At 32.1% G+C, this 19,708-nt stretch overlaps 3 protein-coding genes across 3 annotated transcripts; 1 reads left to right on the forward strand and 2 right to left on the reverse strand.

Annotated features, from left to right (window-relative positions):
- Positions 1-1,598: 1,598 nt before the first annotated feature.
- On the reverse strand, positions 1,599-5,444 carry LOC105768988 (phospholipase D alpha 1). Its single transcript, XM_052633247.1, has 4 exons — positions 5,306-5,444; positions 4,290-4,358; positions 2,328-4,188; positions 1,599-2,236 (listed from the first exon to the last, which is right to left on the reverse strand). The coding sequence occupies exons 1-4, from the start codon at positions 5,390-5,392 to the stop codon at positions 1,770-1,772; spliced, it is 2,484 nt and encodes an 827-aa protein (XP_052489207.1). The 5' UTR covers positions 5,393-5,444; the 3' UTR covers positions 1,599-1,769.
- A 7,463-nt stretch (positions 5,445-12,907) lies between these two features.
- Positions 12,908-14,326, reverse strand: LOC128042363 (uncharacterized). The gene is made up of 2 exons (XM_052633248.1): positions 14,188-14,326; positions 12,908-13,240 (listed from the first exon to the last, which is right to left on the reverse strand). Exons 1-2 carry the CDS (start codon positions 14,272-14,274, stop codon positions 12,920-12,922), a joined length of 408 nt encoding a protein of 135 aa, XP_052489208.1. The 5' UTR covers positions 14,275-14,326; the 3' UTR covers positions 12,908-12,919.
- Positions 14,327-18,659: 4,333 nt separating this feature from the next.
- Positions 18,660-19,683, forward strand: LOC105768911 (ethylene-responsive transcription factor SHINE 2). The gene is made up of 2 exons (XM_012589222.2): positions 18,660-18,837; positions 18,915-19,683. The coding sequence occupies exons 1-2, from the start codon at positions 18,758-18,760 to the stop codon at positions 19,405-19,407; spliced, it is 573 nt and encodes a 190-aa protein (XP_012444676.1). The 5' UTR covers positions 18,660-18,757; the 3' UTR covers positions 19,408-19,683.
- The last annotated feature ends 25 nt before the right edge of the window (positions 19,684-19,708 follow it).

Below are 19,708 nucleotides of genomic sequence, written 5' to 3' on the forward strand. Positions count from 1 at the left end.
AACCAAGTTCAACAAATCAAAGATACCCAGATTGGAAAACAGCTGAAAAAACAATATATACTCATAAGGCAATGATGGAAACTTGCAAACATGAACAGCTTACCACCTCCAAAGAGAGAAAAAAGAAGAGAGACCCAACAAAGAAGAAGGCTTAAACGTCACCATATGTAGCTTGAAAACATGAAAGAGATTGAAGCTAGAAAACTGGGGGGAAGGATATGAAAGATGGATGGCAATGAACAAGGGCTAGCTTTATGAGGAGAGGAGAAGATGCAATGTACCTTAATTCTCTCCCACCATTTCAATTATGCTTACCGCCTTTTCTCGGTTTATTACTATAATTATTACCATGATCGATAATCTTATGATCGGTTGGTAAAATATTAAAATTAATTATAATAATTTTACCAAAAATCATTAATTATAATTATCATATATTATACAATGGTTACATACTTTTATATATTATCATAAAATATTAACTCAAATAGAAAGTGTTTTATTTTATTTAAATTTTATTAGACTCTAGTTATTAAATAAAATATGAGTTAAATATTTATAATTTTTAATAAATAATTTTCTAATTTTTTGAAAGAATTTAATAATTAATTTCTAATTGGTAATTAAATGATAAAAATTAAAATTAAGGTTTAAAATTATATATTAAAATTATATCTCAAAATACACAAACATGATATTATGTTGTCTTGAAGATTTTCTTTTGCTGAAACTTGTGAAAATAAATTAATATTTTTAGAAAATATTTATTAATAAATTGATTGAAATTTGAAACTTTTAAGTGATTAAAGGATTTTACTATTTTCTCCCTTTGGTTCATCTATTCGGGAAAAGAGTAAAGTGCATATGTGAATCGGTTTCTTGCTATCTATCTATCTATCTATTATTATTATGTAAGTTAGAACAGTATTTGAAATTTGATATTTAGAGTTGCTATTGTACTCAGTGATCGGTGTTGAAACTATCAAATAAAAATTCCTACGATAAAATAACTCTAAATAATAGTAAAGAGTAGTAGGGTCGAATCCATAGAGATTGATTATTGTTATCTAATTTTGTTTTTTTCTTGTGAACATGATTTTTGTCGTGGCAATGGTCGTGTCCACAACTCAAAACGAACTTGTTGAAAAATAAATAAATAAAATAAATTAGGGGAGTTGAAAATATTTAGAAATTAAATAAGTGAGATAGTAGAAATAAACAATTATATTAATCGAAAATAAAATTACATAAGAAAGTGGATTTGAATTTTGTAAATAGAAATATAAAGCCTTAGTTATAGCGATAAAAATGTCCTAACCGCTAATTCTTCTTTTCAGTAGCATTAAACTATTGGAAATGGATAATATCCATGTTTCATACAATCTTTTCGACATCTCATCTTTAGAAAAGAAAGAGTCTTGTCTTCTCTAAAATAATTGTGTATTAATTTGGAATATCAAAATCAAAAGGTTTAAAGATTTTAGGATATCAATGGATTCAAATATGCTTATGAATTTAAAATTTTTATTCTTGATAATCTAATATGACAAATTTTGATTTATCAAATATTATATAAGAGTATAGTTGTAGACACCAAATTAGAAATGCAACAACAGATGAATTTTGGATTCAACAATAGGATAATAACAGTTTTAAATTTTTATTTGGAAAGGATTTGCAAGGGATGCATGGCCTTTCTCAGGAACAGTATGCATTACATTGTTGATTAACAATTATTTTCATTATTACAAGTTCATGTATGAAACCAGCTAGGTGGTTAAGAGGGTAAGAACGTAATCAGATTTGATGCCAGGGATAGATTTGGATTTGGTGCCTAGGATACGAGCTTTCGTGTCCGGGAAAAACTCCATGTTCGGCAACGTCGTAATGGCTCCGGTGTCGCTGATTTCGATCGGATATCGAAGCAGGTGACCAGGCAGATCTTGAACCACTGCATCGCTTGAATACTCATTCCATAGCTCCTCCGCTAAGGAATTGACTGTCTGAACACATTGTAGACTCTCTGGATGCTCGAAAATGGTGTGTGGTCTTGGAAGTCCAAGGTGCTCCCACCACAATGCCATTCGGAAACCGTAGATTTGACCCTTGGCTCGTTGGCGATCGGTTGCTATATGAAACGGTTGAAATGCTCCCATGGCAATCTCAGTGTCTCTCCCACCATCCATTGATCTCTGGTTGATGTTGGCTGATCCAATTATGATGTATTCATCATCCACTGCAACAACAAAAATTGAACACAACTACGAGTTTAATGGTAAGCTAAAGCTTTATTTTACATTAATGATTAGCACGATTCATGGCGTTACCAATCATCATTTTCGCGTGAACGTAGATCATGAAACGTCGCGACTGCTGAGCTCTAGCGTAATCTGAATTAGGATCCGGTTTCTCAGGAGGTACATATTCTCTAGATTTTGTGGTCTCCTTGTTTCCAAGGCAGAAAAATGTCAAATAGTCCCTGGGATTTGCATTCAGTCCCTTTTTTTTAAGAGCTTCAGTAATATCAGTGTACATCATCTCCATTGTTCTCCTTTGCCAATCTAAAATTGCTTGAACGGATTCACTCTCAGGTATACCTTCAGGCCACATTGGGATCACTATGTAGACAGTGAACCTTTCTCCAGCTTCAATTTTGCTCACAATTTTCAGTGAAAGCTCCTTTGGTATGAGATGCAAAGCACCAATGTCGTCCACCTTGATACCTTGTGATTTCCAGGCAAATGAGCTTCCCAAGAAATACTGATTCTCAATATAAATGAAATTCTTCGCCCTTCGGATAGCATTGATATAAGCATCTTGGATGCTTCGATCAATGGTTACGTTTTTTCCGCTTACGAGACCGATTTTGGCGGCTTCATTGGGTTCTTCAGGGAATCCAGCAGCTGCCCCACCATCAATGGATCTGAATATCTGAACGTTCCATGTTTCAGGGTCGTTCCATGATGTCAATGGCGACGGTTGAATCACCATTTCATCGAGCTTGGTTCGCGGGATCAGGATATCGGTCCCAACTTGCTTTTGCCATCGCTGCTCGAAATTGTACAACACGTCCCAAGCAACTGGACCTTCTAGCTTGCAATGGATATCATGCCAAGGTTCCCTCGGACCACCCTTCTTGATCGAAGAACCAGCAAAATTCGGCTGATGGAAATCGTCATGATGGACCGTCCCTAGAGTACTAAACAGGGGATGCTCTTGTGTATCGTATCTCCCGTCGCAAAGATCAATACCGCCGACAAAACTAACTACCGTCCGCTTTCCGGACCTTTCGCTTGGCAATTCGCCGTCGACGACCACCGTCTTCTGATGGTGAGTAAACATGGTGTTTATATCACTTTCCTGAACAATACTTTCATCATGATCAGGTTTCCGAGGACATAAAACACAATGCACATTAGTACCCTTGAAGACATTAGCGGTTTCTTCATCATGAGTTGCCATTAAACCATCCTTCTTCAGCTCCTTAACCGAAGTTCTATCATCCCAAACAAGCATAAGAACCGTCACACCTTGTTTAGCCTTTTCTTTGAGAAGCTCTCCGAGTGTTAGGTCGCCACCAGGCTTCGGCCGTCTCGGGTCCCGTATCAAGGTTATCTTGGTGTATACAGACCACCCGGTTATATATATAAAATGTTTGGCATTGTCTATTGCATCAAAGATGTCTTCCCAGCATCTATGAACCTGATAGCGCTCACCTCCAGCCAAAAACACCGGTTGGGAATCATCTTCAGTATGAGCATCTTTGTAAAGTGTAACTTTGCAGCCTTGTCGTTGAGCAAAGTAAGTGTAGGGAACTCCATTAAAATCTCGGTTTTTGATCCCTCGAGACCAATGAGCATCTTGGGTGACATTGAAGAACTGGAGGTGAACATGGATCTTGGAATCTCCATGAATGGGAACATGGTTTTGGTCCAAGATGTTAACCCACCGGTCCACTATGTTCCCATTAATGATATCTTGAACTGGAACGTAAGCTCTGCCAATGAGTGTTGCACCAATAGGGTTAACATATTTGACTGTGAAGATGATGTGTGAGATTAAGTGTCCACAATAGATGCGGAAACTCTCGTTCCATGGAGATGCTTGGCCTTCATTTTTTACCATTCTGGTCCTTGCCGCCCTTGCCTTATCTAGATCAACTGTTGCATATATTTTTGAATCAGTGATCTGCAAAACAATTCGGAGATATTAAGAGGGAAAAAGATCAACAAAGTTGCGTAACTCAAAATATATATATATAAAGGTTGAGATTGTATAGGGGTAGCTACTGATTGGCATAGCACGAGTCTCTTAAGCTGGGCCAGCAATATTTTCCCTTTATCCAATAGTCCAACATCCTTCAAAATCCAACAAATACAAAAACATTATATGTTTAGAATTTACCAATTTTGGTTGAATGGGCAATTGTATATATAAAGTTTGATTTTGTGTAATTTTATATTAGAATTTTTATTTTTTTTATTTTTATAAATTATTAACACAATTATTAATATAACATCATTTTATGTTTATTTATTGCATATACATATAATTGTATTTCTCCCATATAAAATAAACTGATGCATTTATTTCTTTAAATGAGCATGGTTGAATCAAAATTAAGATTTCATATATACATTTGAACCACAACCAAAAGTTTCATGTATATAATTATATCAAATTAAAGTTAATGTATCAAAAATGAGACAAAAATTAAGTATTAAAATGAGAAATTTCGATATAATTTAGGAGCCAAATTATATATAAAATCTTAAATTTAAAATATAAGAATTATAAATTAATTTAGGTATAAAATCAATAAAATCAGATGAATCGAACTAAATCAATGGGTGGACTTAACTTTGCTTACTCAAAACATGAATAAAAATGAGAAATACTCTAATGATGAATTTGGTTATGAGACTGAAAGAGCTAATGGCTTTGTTTCCCCATGTCTCTAGTTATACTAAATACATAACAATCACAATAATATGGGAAAAAGGAGATAAAGCAAAGTTGGAGACATGACAATGGAAAAAGGAGGTTCTATAAGAGAATTCATATATGTATCTACGTAAATATCTTTTATGCAATTGGTTTGTATAACACATTCCAAATATACCAAAGATAAATGCTTATTGATTTGATTTTTGGTGGTAAGAGAATTGTTTTTAATTGCATAACCTCATGGAGTTCTCACCATTTAAATGCATGCAATGAAAAAGTTATGTTGTGAGCAAACGCAGAGATATCAATGTATATGTATGCAATGGTGACCATACTTAAAAGGGTCCTAATCATTTACCTTGCTGAGCAATCCTCCAGAGATCTTTAGTCTATCAATCTCATTTATGGTCACATTAAGTGTGCCATGCAGCAAATGTTGCTCCATTCTTGACCTGCAAATATAACTCTTTATGATATTGCTTACGACTCTAATGAAAAGTTACTTGGAGACAATGTTGGGGGAAGAAAAAAGATGGTACCGAACATATTTATAGTTAACAAAAAAGTGGGTTTCTCCATAAGAAATGTTTCTTGTTGAATGCATAGAGAAAGATTTACACGCAAGGGGAGTTTGGAAGTTAGAATAAGTTCCTGCCTTTGTTTCATGCAACTTTGGCATGGGGGAAGTGGCCAGCTTGACTAGGTAAAGATTCTAAATTATACGAGAGTAATAATAATTAATTATAGATCAGAATCAAACATTGGGTAAGTCATCCTTTGCTTGATTAGAGAAAAGCTATGGTTCTCGACATTGGACATGTATATTATTTATTTCATTAACTTTTACAAATCCTAAAAATGCATGTTTCAAAGATAAATATAGAATTCGGATATTCGAATCAACAAAGGTTTTTACTTTTTTTATTTTTAAATGTGAAAGATTATTAGGCTTGCATTGCACAAAAGAGAATGAAAGAAGCCCTTTTAGAAAATAAAGAGATACAACTTTTGAACTGGTAGCTTTAATGGGTAGATATGAGTAAAAATTGATTTTAATTCAAAAAATTAATTGTTTTAATTGGTTTTGTCGATTAGGATATCGATTTAGATGATTTGATCAGTCGATTGTTAATTTTTAACTGATAGAACCAATGGATAGTGTGATATATCTCCGACAAGCTTCCAATCCAATCGAGCTTCCGGTAATCATTTCAATGCATCTAATAATTATACATATTACCAATAATAATTTAATTCCAATAATAAAATACATATTTATATAATATTCATCACCAAATAACATTCACTTTAATTAAAATTATACAAAATATAGTTCATACGAACTTACGAGGCTAAATGCGTAAATACCAAAATTCGTGGATATTTTGGTAATTTTCTATTTTCCTCAATTTTCACCCAATCTTGATCTAAATTAATATTTCATTCAATTTATTAATGTAAATAATAAAACAATTCATTTCATGTAATTTGGTCACTTTTGACATTTTACAAATTTACCCTTAAAATTTTACTTTTATTCAATTTAGTCCCTAAACCTAAAACATGCAAATTAGCCATTTTAATGAAAACTCATGCTAGTTGCATAATTATATATATATTTCTCCTCCTCCTCTCCATTCCACACCCTTAAGGTATATAACATGCTTATATATAGCATTATCTATAATTTTACTATTTATTTATATGTTCATTCAAAATTGTCCACTTGAGTCATAGTCACTAAATTATTTATATCTTGAGCTATGGAACTCCAAATTAAGATCCGCTAAATTTCTTTGAAACTAGACTCACATATCTTCTTACCATAAAATTTTCAGAATTTATGGTTTAGCCAATAAGTGCAGTTTATTCTTTAAAGTCATCCTTGTTCTGCTGTCTGACAGTTTCGACCCTTCTTCACTAAAAATTAATTATCTCCTCATATGGAATTCAAATGATGTTTGTTTCTATTTAAAATAGACTCATTAAGAATTTAAACATATAAATTTAAGCCCCTAATTATTCTTCTCAAATTTTTACTTATTTTCCAAAGTCAGAATAGGGGAACCCAAATTCATTCTGACATTGTCTCACAAAATTTATTATATCTCATGATTTACAATTCCATTACTTACACCATTTCTTCTATGAGAAACTAAACTCAATAAGCTTTAATTTAATATTTTTTTTCATCCTCTAATTCGATCTCCACAATTTATGGTGATTTTCCAAAGTTAACCTATTGCTGCTGTCCAAAACTGTTTTAGTGCAAGATGTTGATTACTAAGTTTATAACTCCCTTTCTCTATAATATTTCTCATCACTTTCACTTAATTCCCTTCACTAATATATCAAGAACATAAGACCTTATATAAGAAAACTCTACTATAACATCATTTCTATGCTTTTTCAATAATATCAAACTTAAAAATATATTGAAATCTTGATGTTCTTACCTTGTCCTATTAGTTTCAACTTTTAACTTGATTTTATCTCTCCTCCAGCTTCTCTTTCTTGAATCTAACTTGATATTCTAGCTCCCTATAGTCTCCTTGTTATCTTTCTCTCTTGATGGATATGGAAATTCTTTTGATTTCTAGGTGAAAATGGTAAATTTTTGGTGGAAGGACCAAATTGTAAAGAAAGCAAAACTTTCTTTCTTTCTCTCTTCTTCTCACGTTGGATGCATGGGAAGATGATGATTTCTTTTCATCTTTCCTCCCTTTTATATTAATCATTTAATAATAAAATAATACTAAAAATCTTAATAAAATATTAATTAAATAACATTTATCTAATTAATTAATTAAAAATATCACCAACATCATCATTACCTTCTAGAGTTCTCTCTCTCTAATTGACCATTTTTCCCTTCATAATCTTTTAAAATTTCATCCTTGAGTCATCACTTAATTTGGTAAAATTGTGATTTAGTCCCTCAAAATTCTTCACCTTTTCAATTTGGTCCTAATTCATCATTAGTTTCTAGATTATTCCACCCTTAAAATATTTGCACTATTGGTCCTTCAAATTTTTCATATTTACACTTTACCCCCTCAAATTTTGAGTATTTACTCTTGGTCAACAAAACTTTTCTCATTTTTGCGATTTAATCCTTTCTTGAATTAATATATCATAATACACTTCCCAATGTTTCCATAACTCAAAATTTCACTTTTTGTCACTTTATTTCCTTATTTTACTATATCAAGGATACCTAATTTCTTACTGTAGTAGTTTTCGGGGTATTTCAGTAGTAATTTTCGGGATATTACAAGCGGAGGATCAATTGGACATATATAATTAGGGCTTAAATAATTTTTAATTAAGTTCCAACTCTTCGTCTATTAATTACTACATTATTTAGTCATGAAGTCATTCCACTAAAGTACCATGATTGAACTTTCCTCATTCTATACATTACGAAAGCTACTACACCAAGTGCTTGTCCAATGATCTTGTCATATGTGAGTTACCCTTATAGGATATCATTAATCTCTTTAGAATAAAATATGTTCTCCCAATATGATCCTAATTTATCTCACAGTAATCATTATATCTTCCTTCATTAGAAGTCAATTACTAACAAATAGTAGTTAAATTATTCATATTAGAGAAATGACTTGGGACCTCATTACTTTTCATCTAGTATTAATGCCAATGAGAGGATATCATTTACCCTTTATTAGGCTATAAATTTCACTATTGTAAGTTAAGTTATGTCATGCAAAAGTTATATACCTAATGTACTATAGCTTTCGACTATTACCAATTGAACTCAGGCTATCAATACATCAAAGTATACAAGTTATGCACATATAGTTTGTCACTTACTTAAGATTGAGGTAAGTCACACTATGAAAATCTGAAATGAATAAATCCACAAATGGATCTAGGATTTATCCTACTTGGGTCCTATTCGATGTATTGTTAGTCCAATTAATCATATTTATGTCTCTATCTTTTAAGAGTTATATGTTCCAATACCCAAGACAATGTATCTCCCCAACTGGACTTGATAGACAATATAATAGTCTTCCAATCGACTTACTCAATTCTAATACAAGTTGTCTTCTTACATTATAATTCAACCACATAATACAACTTAATATTAGTTAAACATTAGATAATCAATAAGCTAATATTTACTTTCATTTTGCTTTGTGTACAAAAACCATTTGAGGATATTTATGCAAAAGATATTAATAGTAATGATAAAATTTATTCAATTAATTTGTTTGAAAAATTACAAGTACATAAAGTATATAAACGATATCACTACACTAAGGGCACTAGAACCCAACATTCGAGTCCACCTAAAGCGAAAAGAAAGAATCCCAAGAAGCCTAAAGACTTGTCAAAATCTAAATGTTTCCTCTATAGTAAAAAAGAGCATGTCAATGCTAATTGTAAAGAATGGAAGGACTACCTAGCCTTTAAGCATAAAGGTACGAAACTTTTGGCTATTGAAACTTATTTAGTGGAAGATTCAGTAGACCATTGGGACATTGATTATGGATCCATTAATCATATTTGTGGTTTTCTTTTTTTGTTACAGGAGTTCAAAAAAATAAAAGATCTTCAAGATAAGAATCTCTTGTAAATCGAAGATGGGAGCAATGTAGTGGCAGAAGTAGTGGAAGACGCATATATTTATTTTGATAGTTTTAGGAATATTATATTTTAAATGATATTTTCTATGTATCGAATTTTAGAACAAATGTAATTTATATTGCATGTTTATTTAGAGATGGTTATACCGTGACTTTTAATAAGTTATTGCAATTCATATTTGCAATAGATGGATGCAAAATAATCTCTATTTTATCAAATCAAATATGTACTCAATGTTAGAAACTGAATTAGTGAATAAGAAACTTAAAATTTTTACTCTAATGATGCGTACTTTTATCATCTAAAACTTGGTCATATTGACCAAGATAGAATCACTAGACTTATGAAAGATGAGATTTTAAGTTCTCTTAAAGAGGTATATCTTATACAATGTGAATCTTACTTAAAAACAAAATGACTGAAAGATCTTTTAATGCAAAAGGTACAAAGATCGTTCATCTCTTAGAACTGGTACACACTAACTTATGCAAAATGTACAAAGCCTTCCTTTTCTCTTTTATTATTTATTATATTGTTACATTAACGATAGAAAAATGTTTTATTTTTATTTTTGAAATTTAAATATTATAAAAAAAATATTTATGAAAACCAATTTCCATTATTTACTTAACCATTTTAAAATTTTACCACTTCAATAATTTTTTTATATAAAAGAATTAGAGAAATTTTATCAAAAATCGAATGAAGCTGAATTAACTATGAACCAATTTATGGATCCATCTATCCAAATTACTTTCATCTGTGCCTGGTTGTAAAAGGCAGCGAAGAAATGAGGTTTTGCCATAAAAAAATCACGAAGTCGGCTCAATAATCAACCATCCAATTTTGCATTTCCTATTAACATGCCAACCCAAAAGTTGAAAAACCCCCCTCCCATTCCCAATCATAATTAATTCTCTTACCCTCCCCTCACTCAAAATCAACTAAATCTTTCATGTGCTAGAATTATGTGACCTGAATTCTGTTTATTCTAATTTAAAGTGCAAGTCACTTGTCAAAAGAATAAAATAGAGGGACAAAATTAGGAATCTTGCCGCACAAGTTGAATCCATATAGAACTATACTTATTCTATTAGACGTTGATTATAAAAAGATTGTTTAACTCTTAAAACATGTATAGTCGAAAACCTCTTTTATTGTTGTTTTTTTCAACATTAGTGAATTTCTTCTCTGCTCGTTATTTTTTTATAAAAGTTTTTCACGTAAAATCTGCTTGTTTTTATTTTTATTTTTTATTACTTTACGATCAATCGTACTACCATTATCGATGTATAATATAATAATATGTATAAATTAAAAATTAATAGATATTGATGAAAAAGTCCAGGTGAGCAGAGATGTCATCTTTAATGAAAAAGCTTGCTGGAATTGGGAAAAGAGTGAACCAGAAGCTACTTCAAAAGACCTGGTGCCTGATCAAGCTGAACTCGAGCAGCTTGGACCTGAAACAGATATTGATGATGTGCCTGTGAGAGGCACAAGGTCCTTGGATGAAATTTATGAAAGGGCACAAGTTGCTATAGCAGAACCTAGCAGTTTTGAAGAAGCTGAGGCAGATGAGGGCTGGAAACAAGCTATGGTTGATGAAATCAACATGATTCAGAAGAATCAGACATGGGAACTGGTTGACAAACCTGCTGGAAAGAAGACCATTGGAGTAAAATGGGTCTATCGAGCAAAACAGAATGCTGATGGCAGTATAAACAAGTTAAAAGCCAGGCTTGTTGTCAAAGGATTTAGCCAAAGGTATGGTCTGGACTACCTGGAGACTTTTGCACCAGTAGCCAGGCTTGACACAGTCAAAATAATAGTTGCTTTGGCTGCTCAACATCACTGGACCATTCATCAGCTTGTTGTGAAGTTTGCATTTCTCAATGGTTTCCTGGAAGAAGAGATCTACATCGAGCAGCCTCAAGGGTTTGTGGTCACTGGCAATGAACACATGGTGTACAGGCCAAAGAAGGCCTTGTATGGCCTGAAGTAGGCTCCTCAAGCCTGGTATGCTCGAATTGATTCCTACTTGCTCAGTTTGGAGTTTGAGAGAAGTGCCAATGAACCAACTTTGTATGTGAAGAAAAATCAAGCTGAGACTCAGCTTATTCTGTCACTCTATGTTGATGATTTGTTGGTAACTGGAGGAGACAAGAACATGCTGCATGATTTCAAGAAAAAAAAATGAAGAAGATGTTTGAGATGTTTGATCTAGGCAGAATGAACTACTTCCTAGGAATGGAAGTGAAGCAAACAGCAAATGGAATCTTTCTCAGCCAGAGTTCCTTTGCTATGAAAGTCTTAAATAAGTTCTCTATGAAGAATTGCAAGCCAACAAGCACACCAATGGCTGTTGGAATGAAGCTATCGAGACAGGAAACTGGTGAATCAGTTTGTGAGACTATGTACAAGAGTCTCATTGGTAGTCTACTGTATTTGACTGCAACAAGGCCCGATATCATGTTTGCAGTTAGTGTGCTATCTAGATACATGAATTGCTGCAAAGATCAGCACTTTCAAGCAGCTAAAAGGGTGTTGAGGTACATTAAAGGCACCATTAATCATGGTGTGTTGTTCAAAAGGGCTAAAAACATGAAGTTAACAGGTTATGTCGATAGTGACTGGGCTGGATCGTGTGATGACATGAAGGGCACATCTGGATATGCATTTAGCCTTGGCTCAGGCATGTTTTGCTGGAGTTCTAAGAAGCAAAGTCTGGTGGCACAGTCAACAGCAGAAGCTGAATATGTTGCTGCTACATCTGCTGTGAATCAAGCCATATGGCTTAGAAAAATCTTAGCTGATCTAAACCAAATTCAAGAAGGAGCAACAGAGATCTACTGTGATAACAAATCTGCTGTTGCAATTGCAAAGAATCCTGTCTTCCATGGTAGAACAAAACACTTCAACATCAAGTTACATGTTATAAGGGAGATGGAGCAAGCTCATGAAATCGAGCTGATTCATTGCAATTCAGAAGAACAAATTGCTGATATCTTTACAAAGGCACTTAATGTGTCCAAATTTGTTAAGTTGAGAAGGGAATTAGGTGTCACAAGCATGGAAACTAAGGAGGAGTGTTGAGTTTAGTCCCATGCAAAGGTGGCCACGCAAAAAGAAATGGCAGCAGGCAATCGAGCCATGGTGTGCAGCAGCTGAAGCTTCAAGTTACTAAACTACTTGTTGTTTTAGTTGTATTTTAATCATTTTGTAATCTGGTTCATATTGAACTAAGTAGGTATTTTTTGGTGTAATTTTGATGTTGATTGACTGAAATATCAGCAATGCAATGTGTGCAAGCTAATCTTGTAAGTTTTAATGCATATTAGTGGTGTTAGGTAATTGATTAGGTGATTACTTGTTCATTTGACAAGTTAACTGATATAGGTAATAGCATAATGCCTTTTTTTGTTGTTAATGAAAAGATTTCATTCAAATCTATCTCTATCTTTTCTGTTTTTTCATTGCAAATTTCTTTTTGTTCTTTCTTCTTCAATAGTTTCTTCAGCAAGGCTCGACACTTGATGTCCAAGCAAAGCTGAAACCAGCTTGCTGCTGCCTCTTGCACCAACAGGTTGAGATTGCATAGGGCAGGTACTGATTGGCATAGCACGAGTCTCGTAAGCTGGGCTAGCAATATTTTCCCTTTCTCCAATAGTCCAACATCCTTCAAAATCCAACAAATACAAAAACATTATATGTTTAGAATTTACCAATTCTGGTTGAATGGGCAATTGTATATATAAAGTTTGATTTTGTGTAATTTTATATTAGAATTTTTATATTTTTAATTTTTACAAATTATTAACACAATTATTAATATAACATCATTTTATGTTTATTTATTGCATATACATATAATTGTATTTCTCCCATATAAAAATAAACTGATGCATTTATTTCTTTAAATGAGCATGGTTGAATCAAAATTAAAATTTCATATATACATTTGAACCACAACCAAAAGTTTCATGTATATAATTACATCAAATTAAAGTTAATGTATCAAAAATGAGACAAAATTAAGTATTAAAATGAGAAATTTCGATATAATTTAGGAGCCAAATTATAAATAAAATCTTAAATTTAAAATATAAGAATTATAATTTAATTTAGGTATAAAAATCAATAAAATCAGATGAATCGAACTAAATCAATGGGTGGACTTAACTTTGCTTACTCAAAAACATGAATAAAAAATGAGAAATACTCTAATGAATTTGGTTATGAGACTGAAAGAGCTAATGGCTTTGTTTCCCCAAGTCTCTAGTTATACTAAATACATAACAATCACAATAAAATGGGAAAAAGGAGATAAAGCAAAGTTGGAGACATGACAATGGAAAAAGGAGGTTCTATAAGAGAATTCATATATGTATCTACGTAAATATCTTTTATGCAATTGGTTTGTATAACACATTCCAAATATACCAAAGATAAATGCTTATTGATTTGATTTTTGGTGGTAAGAGAATTGTTTTTAATTGCATAACCTCATGGAGTTCTCACCATTTAAATGCATGCAATGAAAAAGTTATGTTGTGAGCAAACGCAGAGATATCAATGTATATGTATGCAACAGTGACCATACTTAAAAGGGTCCTAATCATTTACCTCGCAGAACAATCCTCCAGAGATCTTTAGTCTATCAATCTCATCTATGGTCACATTAATAAGTGTGCCATGCAGCAATTGCTCCATTCTTGACCTGCAAATATAACTCTTTATGATATTGCTTACGACTCTAATGAAAAGTTACTTGGAGACAATGTTGGGGGAAGAAAAAAGATGGTACCGAACATATTTATAGTTAACAAAAAAGTGGGTTTCTCCATAAGAAATGTTTCTTGTTGAATGCATAGAGAAAGATTTATACGCATGCAAGGGGAGTTTGGAAGTTAGAATAAGTTCCTGCCTTTGTTTCATGCAACTTTGGCATGGGGGAAGTGGCCAGCTTGACTAGGTAAAGATTCTAAATTATACGAGAGTAATAATAATTAATTATAGATCAGAATCAAACATTGGGTAAGTCATCCTTTGCTTGATTAGAGAAAAGCTATGGTTCTCGACATTGGACATGTATATTATTTATTTCATTAACTTTTACAAATCCTAAAAATGTATGTTTCAAAGATAATTATAAATTAAGTAGGACTGTATGACAGCTGTTAGAATTCGGATATTCGAATCAACAAAGGTTTTTATTTTTATTTTTAAATGTGAAAGATTATTAGGCTTGCATTGCACAAAAGAGAATGAAAGAAGTCCTATTAGAAAATAAAGAGATACAACTTTTGAACTGGTAGCTTTAATGGGTAGATATCAGATTAAGTGCTAATGGTGAGTAAAATTGATTTTAATTAAAAAATTAATTGTTTTAATTGGTTTTGTCGATTGGGATATCGATTTAGATGATTTAATTAGTCTATTTTAATTTTGACTTTCAAAATTGAACTGATCGAAAAATCGTTTTATATTATTTTATTTTTAATTATTTAAAATATATTTAATTTTATAATATATAATAAATATATACCCACCAAACTCAACTCAATAAATTTATACCCAAACCATTAATCCATAACTTCTAAACCCATTAAATCTAATAAAATGCATCCTAATTAAAAAATACGTTACACCCCTCGACATCTTCCCCCAATTTCTCCAAAAACAATTGCAGGCCGCAGCATGGTGCTAGCAAATAATAACAATGAAACCCCATTCCTTGAAGAAATAACAAACAAAACCCCCATTTCTTTTTCCATTTTGCTTGAAGAAAGAAGGGTAAACTATCTAGTTGATTACCCAATATTTAGGGTGCTTAATTTCATTTTAGTCCATTTACTTAACGTGCTATTATGAAACTACGATGACTTCATTAATTTAATTTTTACTTCGAATTTTAATTATTTAATTACAACTTAATTAAATAATAATTTGAAGTTAATTTAATTACCAAGTCATCATATTCATAGCAAAAAAATACATTTACTGTAGATAGTGATACATGCAATTTACTTTTCTAGTTCGTCGTTTTACATTTTCATATCATCGGTTAATGCAAACTTTCAAGGTAGTACGGATCTAGCGGAGGATCAATTGGTCATATAAAATTAGGGCTTAAATAATTTTTAATTAAGTTCCAACTCTTCGTCTATTAATTACTACATTATTTAGTCATGGAGTCATTCCACTAAAATACCATGATTGAACTTTCCTCATTCTATACCATTACGAAAGCTACTACACCAAGTGCTTGTCCAATGATCTTGTCATATGTGTGTTACCCTTATAGGATATCATTAATCTCTTTGGAATAAAATATGTTCTCACAATTGATCCTAATTTATCTCATGGTAATCATTATATCTTCCTTAATGAAAAGTCAATTACTAACAAATAGTAGTTAAATTATTCATCTTAGAGAAATGACTTGCGACCTCATTACTTTTCATCGAATATGTAATGCCAATGAGAGGATATCATTACCCTTTATTAGGCTATAAATTTCACTATTGTAAGTGAAGTTATGTCATGCAAAAATTGTATACCCAATGTACTATAGCTTTCGACTATTACCAATTGAACTCAGGCTATCAATACATCAAAGTATACAAGTCATGCACATATAGTTTGCCACTTACTTAAGATTGAGGTAAGTCACACTATGACCATCTGAAATGAATAAATCCACAAATGGATCTAGGATTTATCCTACTTGGGTCCTATTCGATGTATTGTTAGTCCAGTTAATCATATTTATGTCTCTATCTTTTAAGAGTTATATGTTCCAATACCCAAGACAATGTATCTCCCCAATTGGACTTGATAGACAATATAATAGTCTTCCAATCGACTTACTCAATTCTAATACAAGTTGTCTTCTTGCATTATGATTCAACCACATAATACAACTTAATATTAGTTAAACATTAGATAATCAATAAGCTAATATTTACTTTCATTTTGCTTTGTGTACAAAAACCATTTGAGGATATTTATGCAAAAGATATTAATAGTAATGATAAAATTTATTCAATTAATTTGTTTGAAAAATTACAAGTACATAAAGTATATAAACGATATCACTACACTAAGGGCACTAGAACCCAACATTCGAGTCCACCTAAAGCGAAAAGAAAGAATCCCAAGAAGCCTAAAGACTTGTCAAAATCTAAATGTTTCCTCTATAGTAAAAAAAGAGCATGTCAATGCTAATTGTAAAGAATGGAAGGACTACCTAGCCTTTAAGCATAAAGGTACGAAACTTTTGGCTATTGAAACTTATTTAGTGGAAGATTCAGTAGACCATTGGGCCATTGATTATGGATCCATTAATCATATTTGTGGTTTTTTTTTTGTTACAGAATTCAAAAAATAAAAGATCTTCAAGATAAGAATCTCTTGTAAATCAAGATGGGAGCAATGTAGTGGCGTAAGTAGTGGAAGATGCATATATTTATTTTGATAGTTTTAGGAATATTATATTTTAAATGATATTTTCTATGTATCAATTTTAGAAGAAATGTAATTTATATTTCATGTTTATTTAGAGATGGTTACACCATGACTTTTAATGAAGTTATTGCAATTCATATTTGCAATGGATGGATGCAAAATAATCTCTATTTTATCAAATCAAATATGTACTCAATGTTAGAAACTGAATTAGTGAATAAGAAACTTAAAATTTCTTACTCTAATGATGCGTACTTTTATCATCTAAGACTTGGTCATATTGACCAAGATAAAATCACTCGACTTATGAAAGATGAGATTTTAAAAACAAAATGACTAAAAGATCTTTTAATGCAAAAGGTACAAAGATCGTTCATCTCTTAGAACTGGTACACACTAACATATGCAAAATGTACAAAGCTTTCCTTCTCTCTTTATTATTTATTATATTGTTACATTAACGATAGAAAAATATTTTATTTTATTTTGAAATTTAAATATTATAAAAATATTTATGAAAACCAATTTTCATTATTTACTTAATCATTTTAAAATTTTACCACTTCAATAAATTTTTTATATAAAAGAATTAGAGAAAATTTATCAAAAATCGAATGAAGCTGAATTAAATATGAACCAATTTATGGATCCATCTATCCAAATTACTTTCATCCGTGCCTGGTTGTAAAAGGCAGAGAAGAAATGAGGTTTTGCCATAAAAAAATCACGAAGTCGGCTCAGTAATCAACCATCCAATTTTGCATTTCCTATTAACATGCCAACCCAAAAGTTGAAAACCCCCCCTCCCATTCCCAATCATAATTAATTCTCTCACCCTCCCCTCACTCAAAATCAACTAAATCTTTCATGTGACCTGAATCCTGTTTATTCTAATTTAAAGTGCAAGTCACTTGTTAAAAGAATAAAATAGAGGGACAAAGTTAGGAATATTGCCGCACAAGTTGAATCCATATAGAACTATAATTTTTTTTATTAGACGTTGATTATAAAAAGATTGTTTAACTCTTAAAACATGTATAGTCGAAAATCTCTTTTATTGTTGTTTTTTCAACATTAGTGAATTTCTCCTCTGCTCGTTATTATTTTTTTCGATAAAAGTTTTTCACGTAAAATCTGCTTGTTTTTATTTTTCTTTTTTATTACTTTACGATCAATCGTGCTACCATTATCGATGTATAATATAATAATATATATAAATTAAAAATTAATAGATAAACTTGTTTGTTTGGATAGCAAATTTTAATTTATATCTCATAAAAAGTATAATCTCTTTTGGTACAAACTCACATCAACTTTTCATCCATCTTTCAATATCGCTTACTTTTGCTAGTTCCTTTTTTGTTTATTGAGACAAGTGGTGAGGATTGTTTTTATTTTTGGTGGTTTGGATTAAATTCAAAGTTTGAGTGAGATGAAACCTATTTCAAAGGGAAGAAATTGTCAAACAGTGTTATTCATTTATTCTTGGAGTTGTATGATGGATGTGTAGGTGAAAATCTTTATTGCAACAAAGCACACTAATTACTTGGATGACTTTTAAGACTTCCCAATCAATCTAATCCAATCCACCGACAACCTCATATAATTTCATTCTCATAGAGAGAGAGACCTCTCCATTATTATTTTTATTTCATCCCCTCTTAAAAGCTACACACCTGATCTCTGAACTTCTCTTAAGTGTTTGTTTCTCAAGAAAATTAAAAACATGGTACTAACAAAGAAATTCAGAGGTGTCCGCCAGCGTCAGTGGGGCTCTTGGGTTTCTGAAATTCGCCATCCTTTACTGTAAGCTCATCCACTCACCATTATCACCAATATTAATTACAACGCACACATATAAATTCTGGGTTTTAATTGTGTAGGAAAAGAAGGGTATGGTTGGGCACATTTGAGACGGCTGAGGCGGCGGCAAGGGCATATGACCAGGCTGCCATTTTGATGAACGGGCTAAATGCGAAGACCAATTTCCCAGTACCCAACAGTGGTGGTGATGATAATGGGTCTTCTCCGTTGCCTGCCGAGACTTTGTCTGAGTTTTTGGGTGCTAAGCTAAAGAAGTGCTGCAAAGACCAATCTCCATCACTAACTTGTCTCAGGCTGGACACCGATAATGCTCATATTGGGGTGTGGCAAAAACGAGCGGGGAGTCGTTCAAGCTCCAACTGGGTGATGAGAGTTGAGCTGGGGAATAAGAAGACAACAATGGAAGATGGAGCAGCTTCGTCTTCGTCAGAGTTATCGCATATGGTTGAGGAGACTGAAGCAGTGGGAGAAGAAGATAGGGTTGCAATGCAGATGATTGAAGAATTACTCAATTGGAATTGTCCTATGAACTCAACTTCAGCTGGAGTTTAGAAATATATATATATGATGTACATCCTCTGCAAAATTTATCTGCCATACATACATGCATGTAAAACTAGGGCAATATATGCAGTATATGTCTTACTTTCGTAATAGTGAAAATTATTATATGAAAATATATTATATATGAGAACAGCCTAATCAAAGCTTATAGGCCTAGAGAATGTTCAGTCATTGGAATCTTGATATCCCAAGTTTGACTCCAGCGTTGCAAAAATCATGCTTTTTAAAAAAAAAGAAATTTAAGTGGAGATATATTTTCGATTATTTGTTATACTTTGTAATGCTTCAT

Source organism: Gossypium raimondii, chromosome 7 (genome assembly GCF_025698545.1).
Source record: "Gossypium raimondii isolate GPD5lz chromosome 7, ASM2569854v1, whole genome shotgun sequence".
In the NCBI taxonomy this organism is placed as follows: domain Eukaryota; kingdom Viridiplantae; phylum Streptophyta; class Magnoliopsida; order Malvales; family Malvaceae; genus Gossypium; species Gossypium raimondii.

Coding starts and splice junctions, on each gene's coding strand:
- LOC105768988 (XM_052633247.1), bottom strand. CDS start 5,392: ATGGAGCAACATTTGCTGCATGGCACACTTAATGTGACCATAAATGAG. Junction 4,359..5,305: donor CTGGAGGATTGCTCAGCAAG/GTAAATGATTAG, acceptor TGGATTTTGAAG/GATGTTGGACTATTGGATAA. Junction 2,237..2,327: donor TCACGCGAAAATGATGATTG/GTAACGCCATGA, acceptor TTGTTGTTGCAG/TGGATGATGAATACATCATA.
- LOC128042363 (XM_052633248.1), bottom strand. CDS start 14,274: ATGGAGCAATTGCTGCATGGCACACTTATTAATGTGACCATAGATGAG. Junction 13,241..14,187: donor CTGGAGGATTGTTCTGCGAG/GTAAATGATTAG, acceptor TGGATTTTGAAG/GATGTTGGACTATTGGAGAA.
- LOC105768911 (XM_012589222.2), top strand. CDS start 18,758: ATGGTACTAACAAAGAAATTCAGAGGTGTCCGCCAGCGTCAGTGGGGC. Junction 18,838..18,914: donor GAAATTCGCCATCCTTTACT/GTAAGCTCATCC, acceptor TTAATTGTGTAG/GAAAAGAAGGGTATGGTTGG.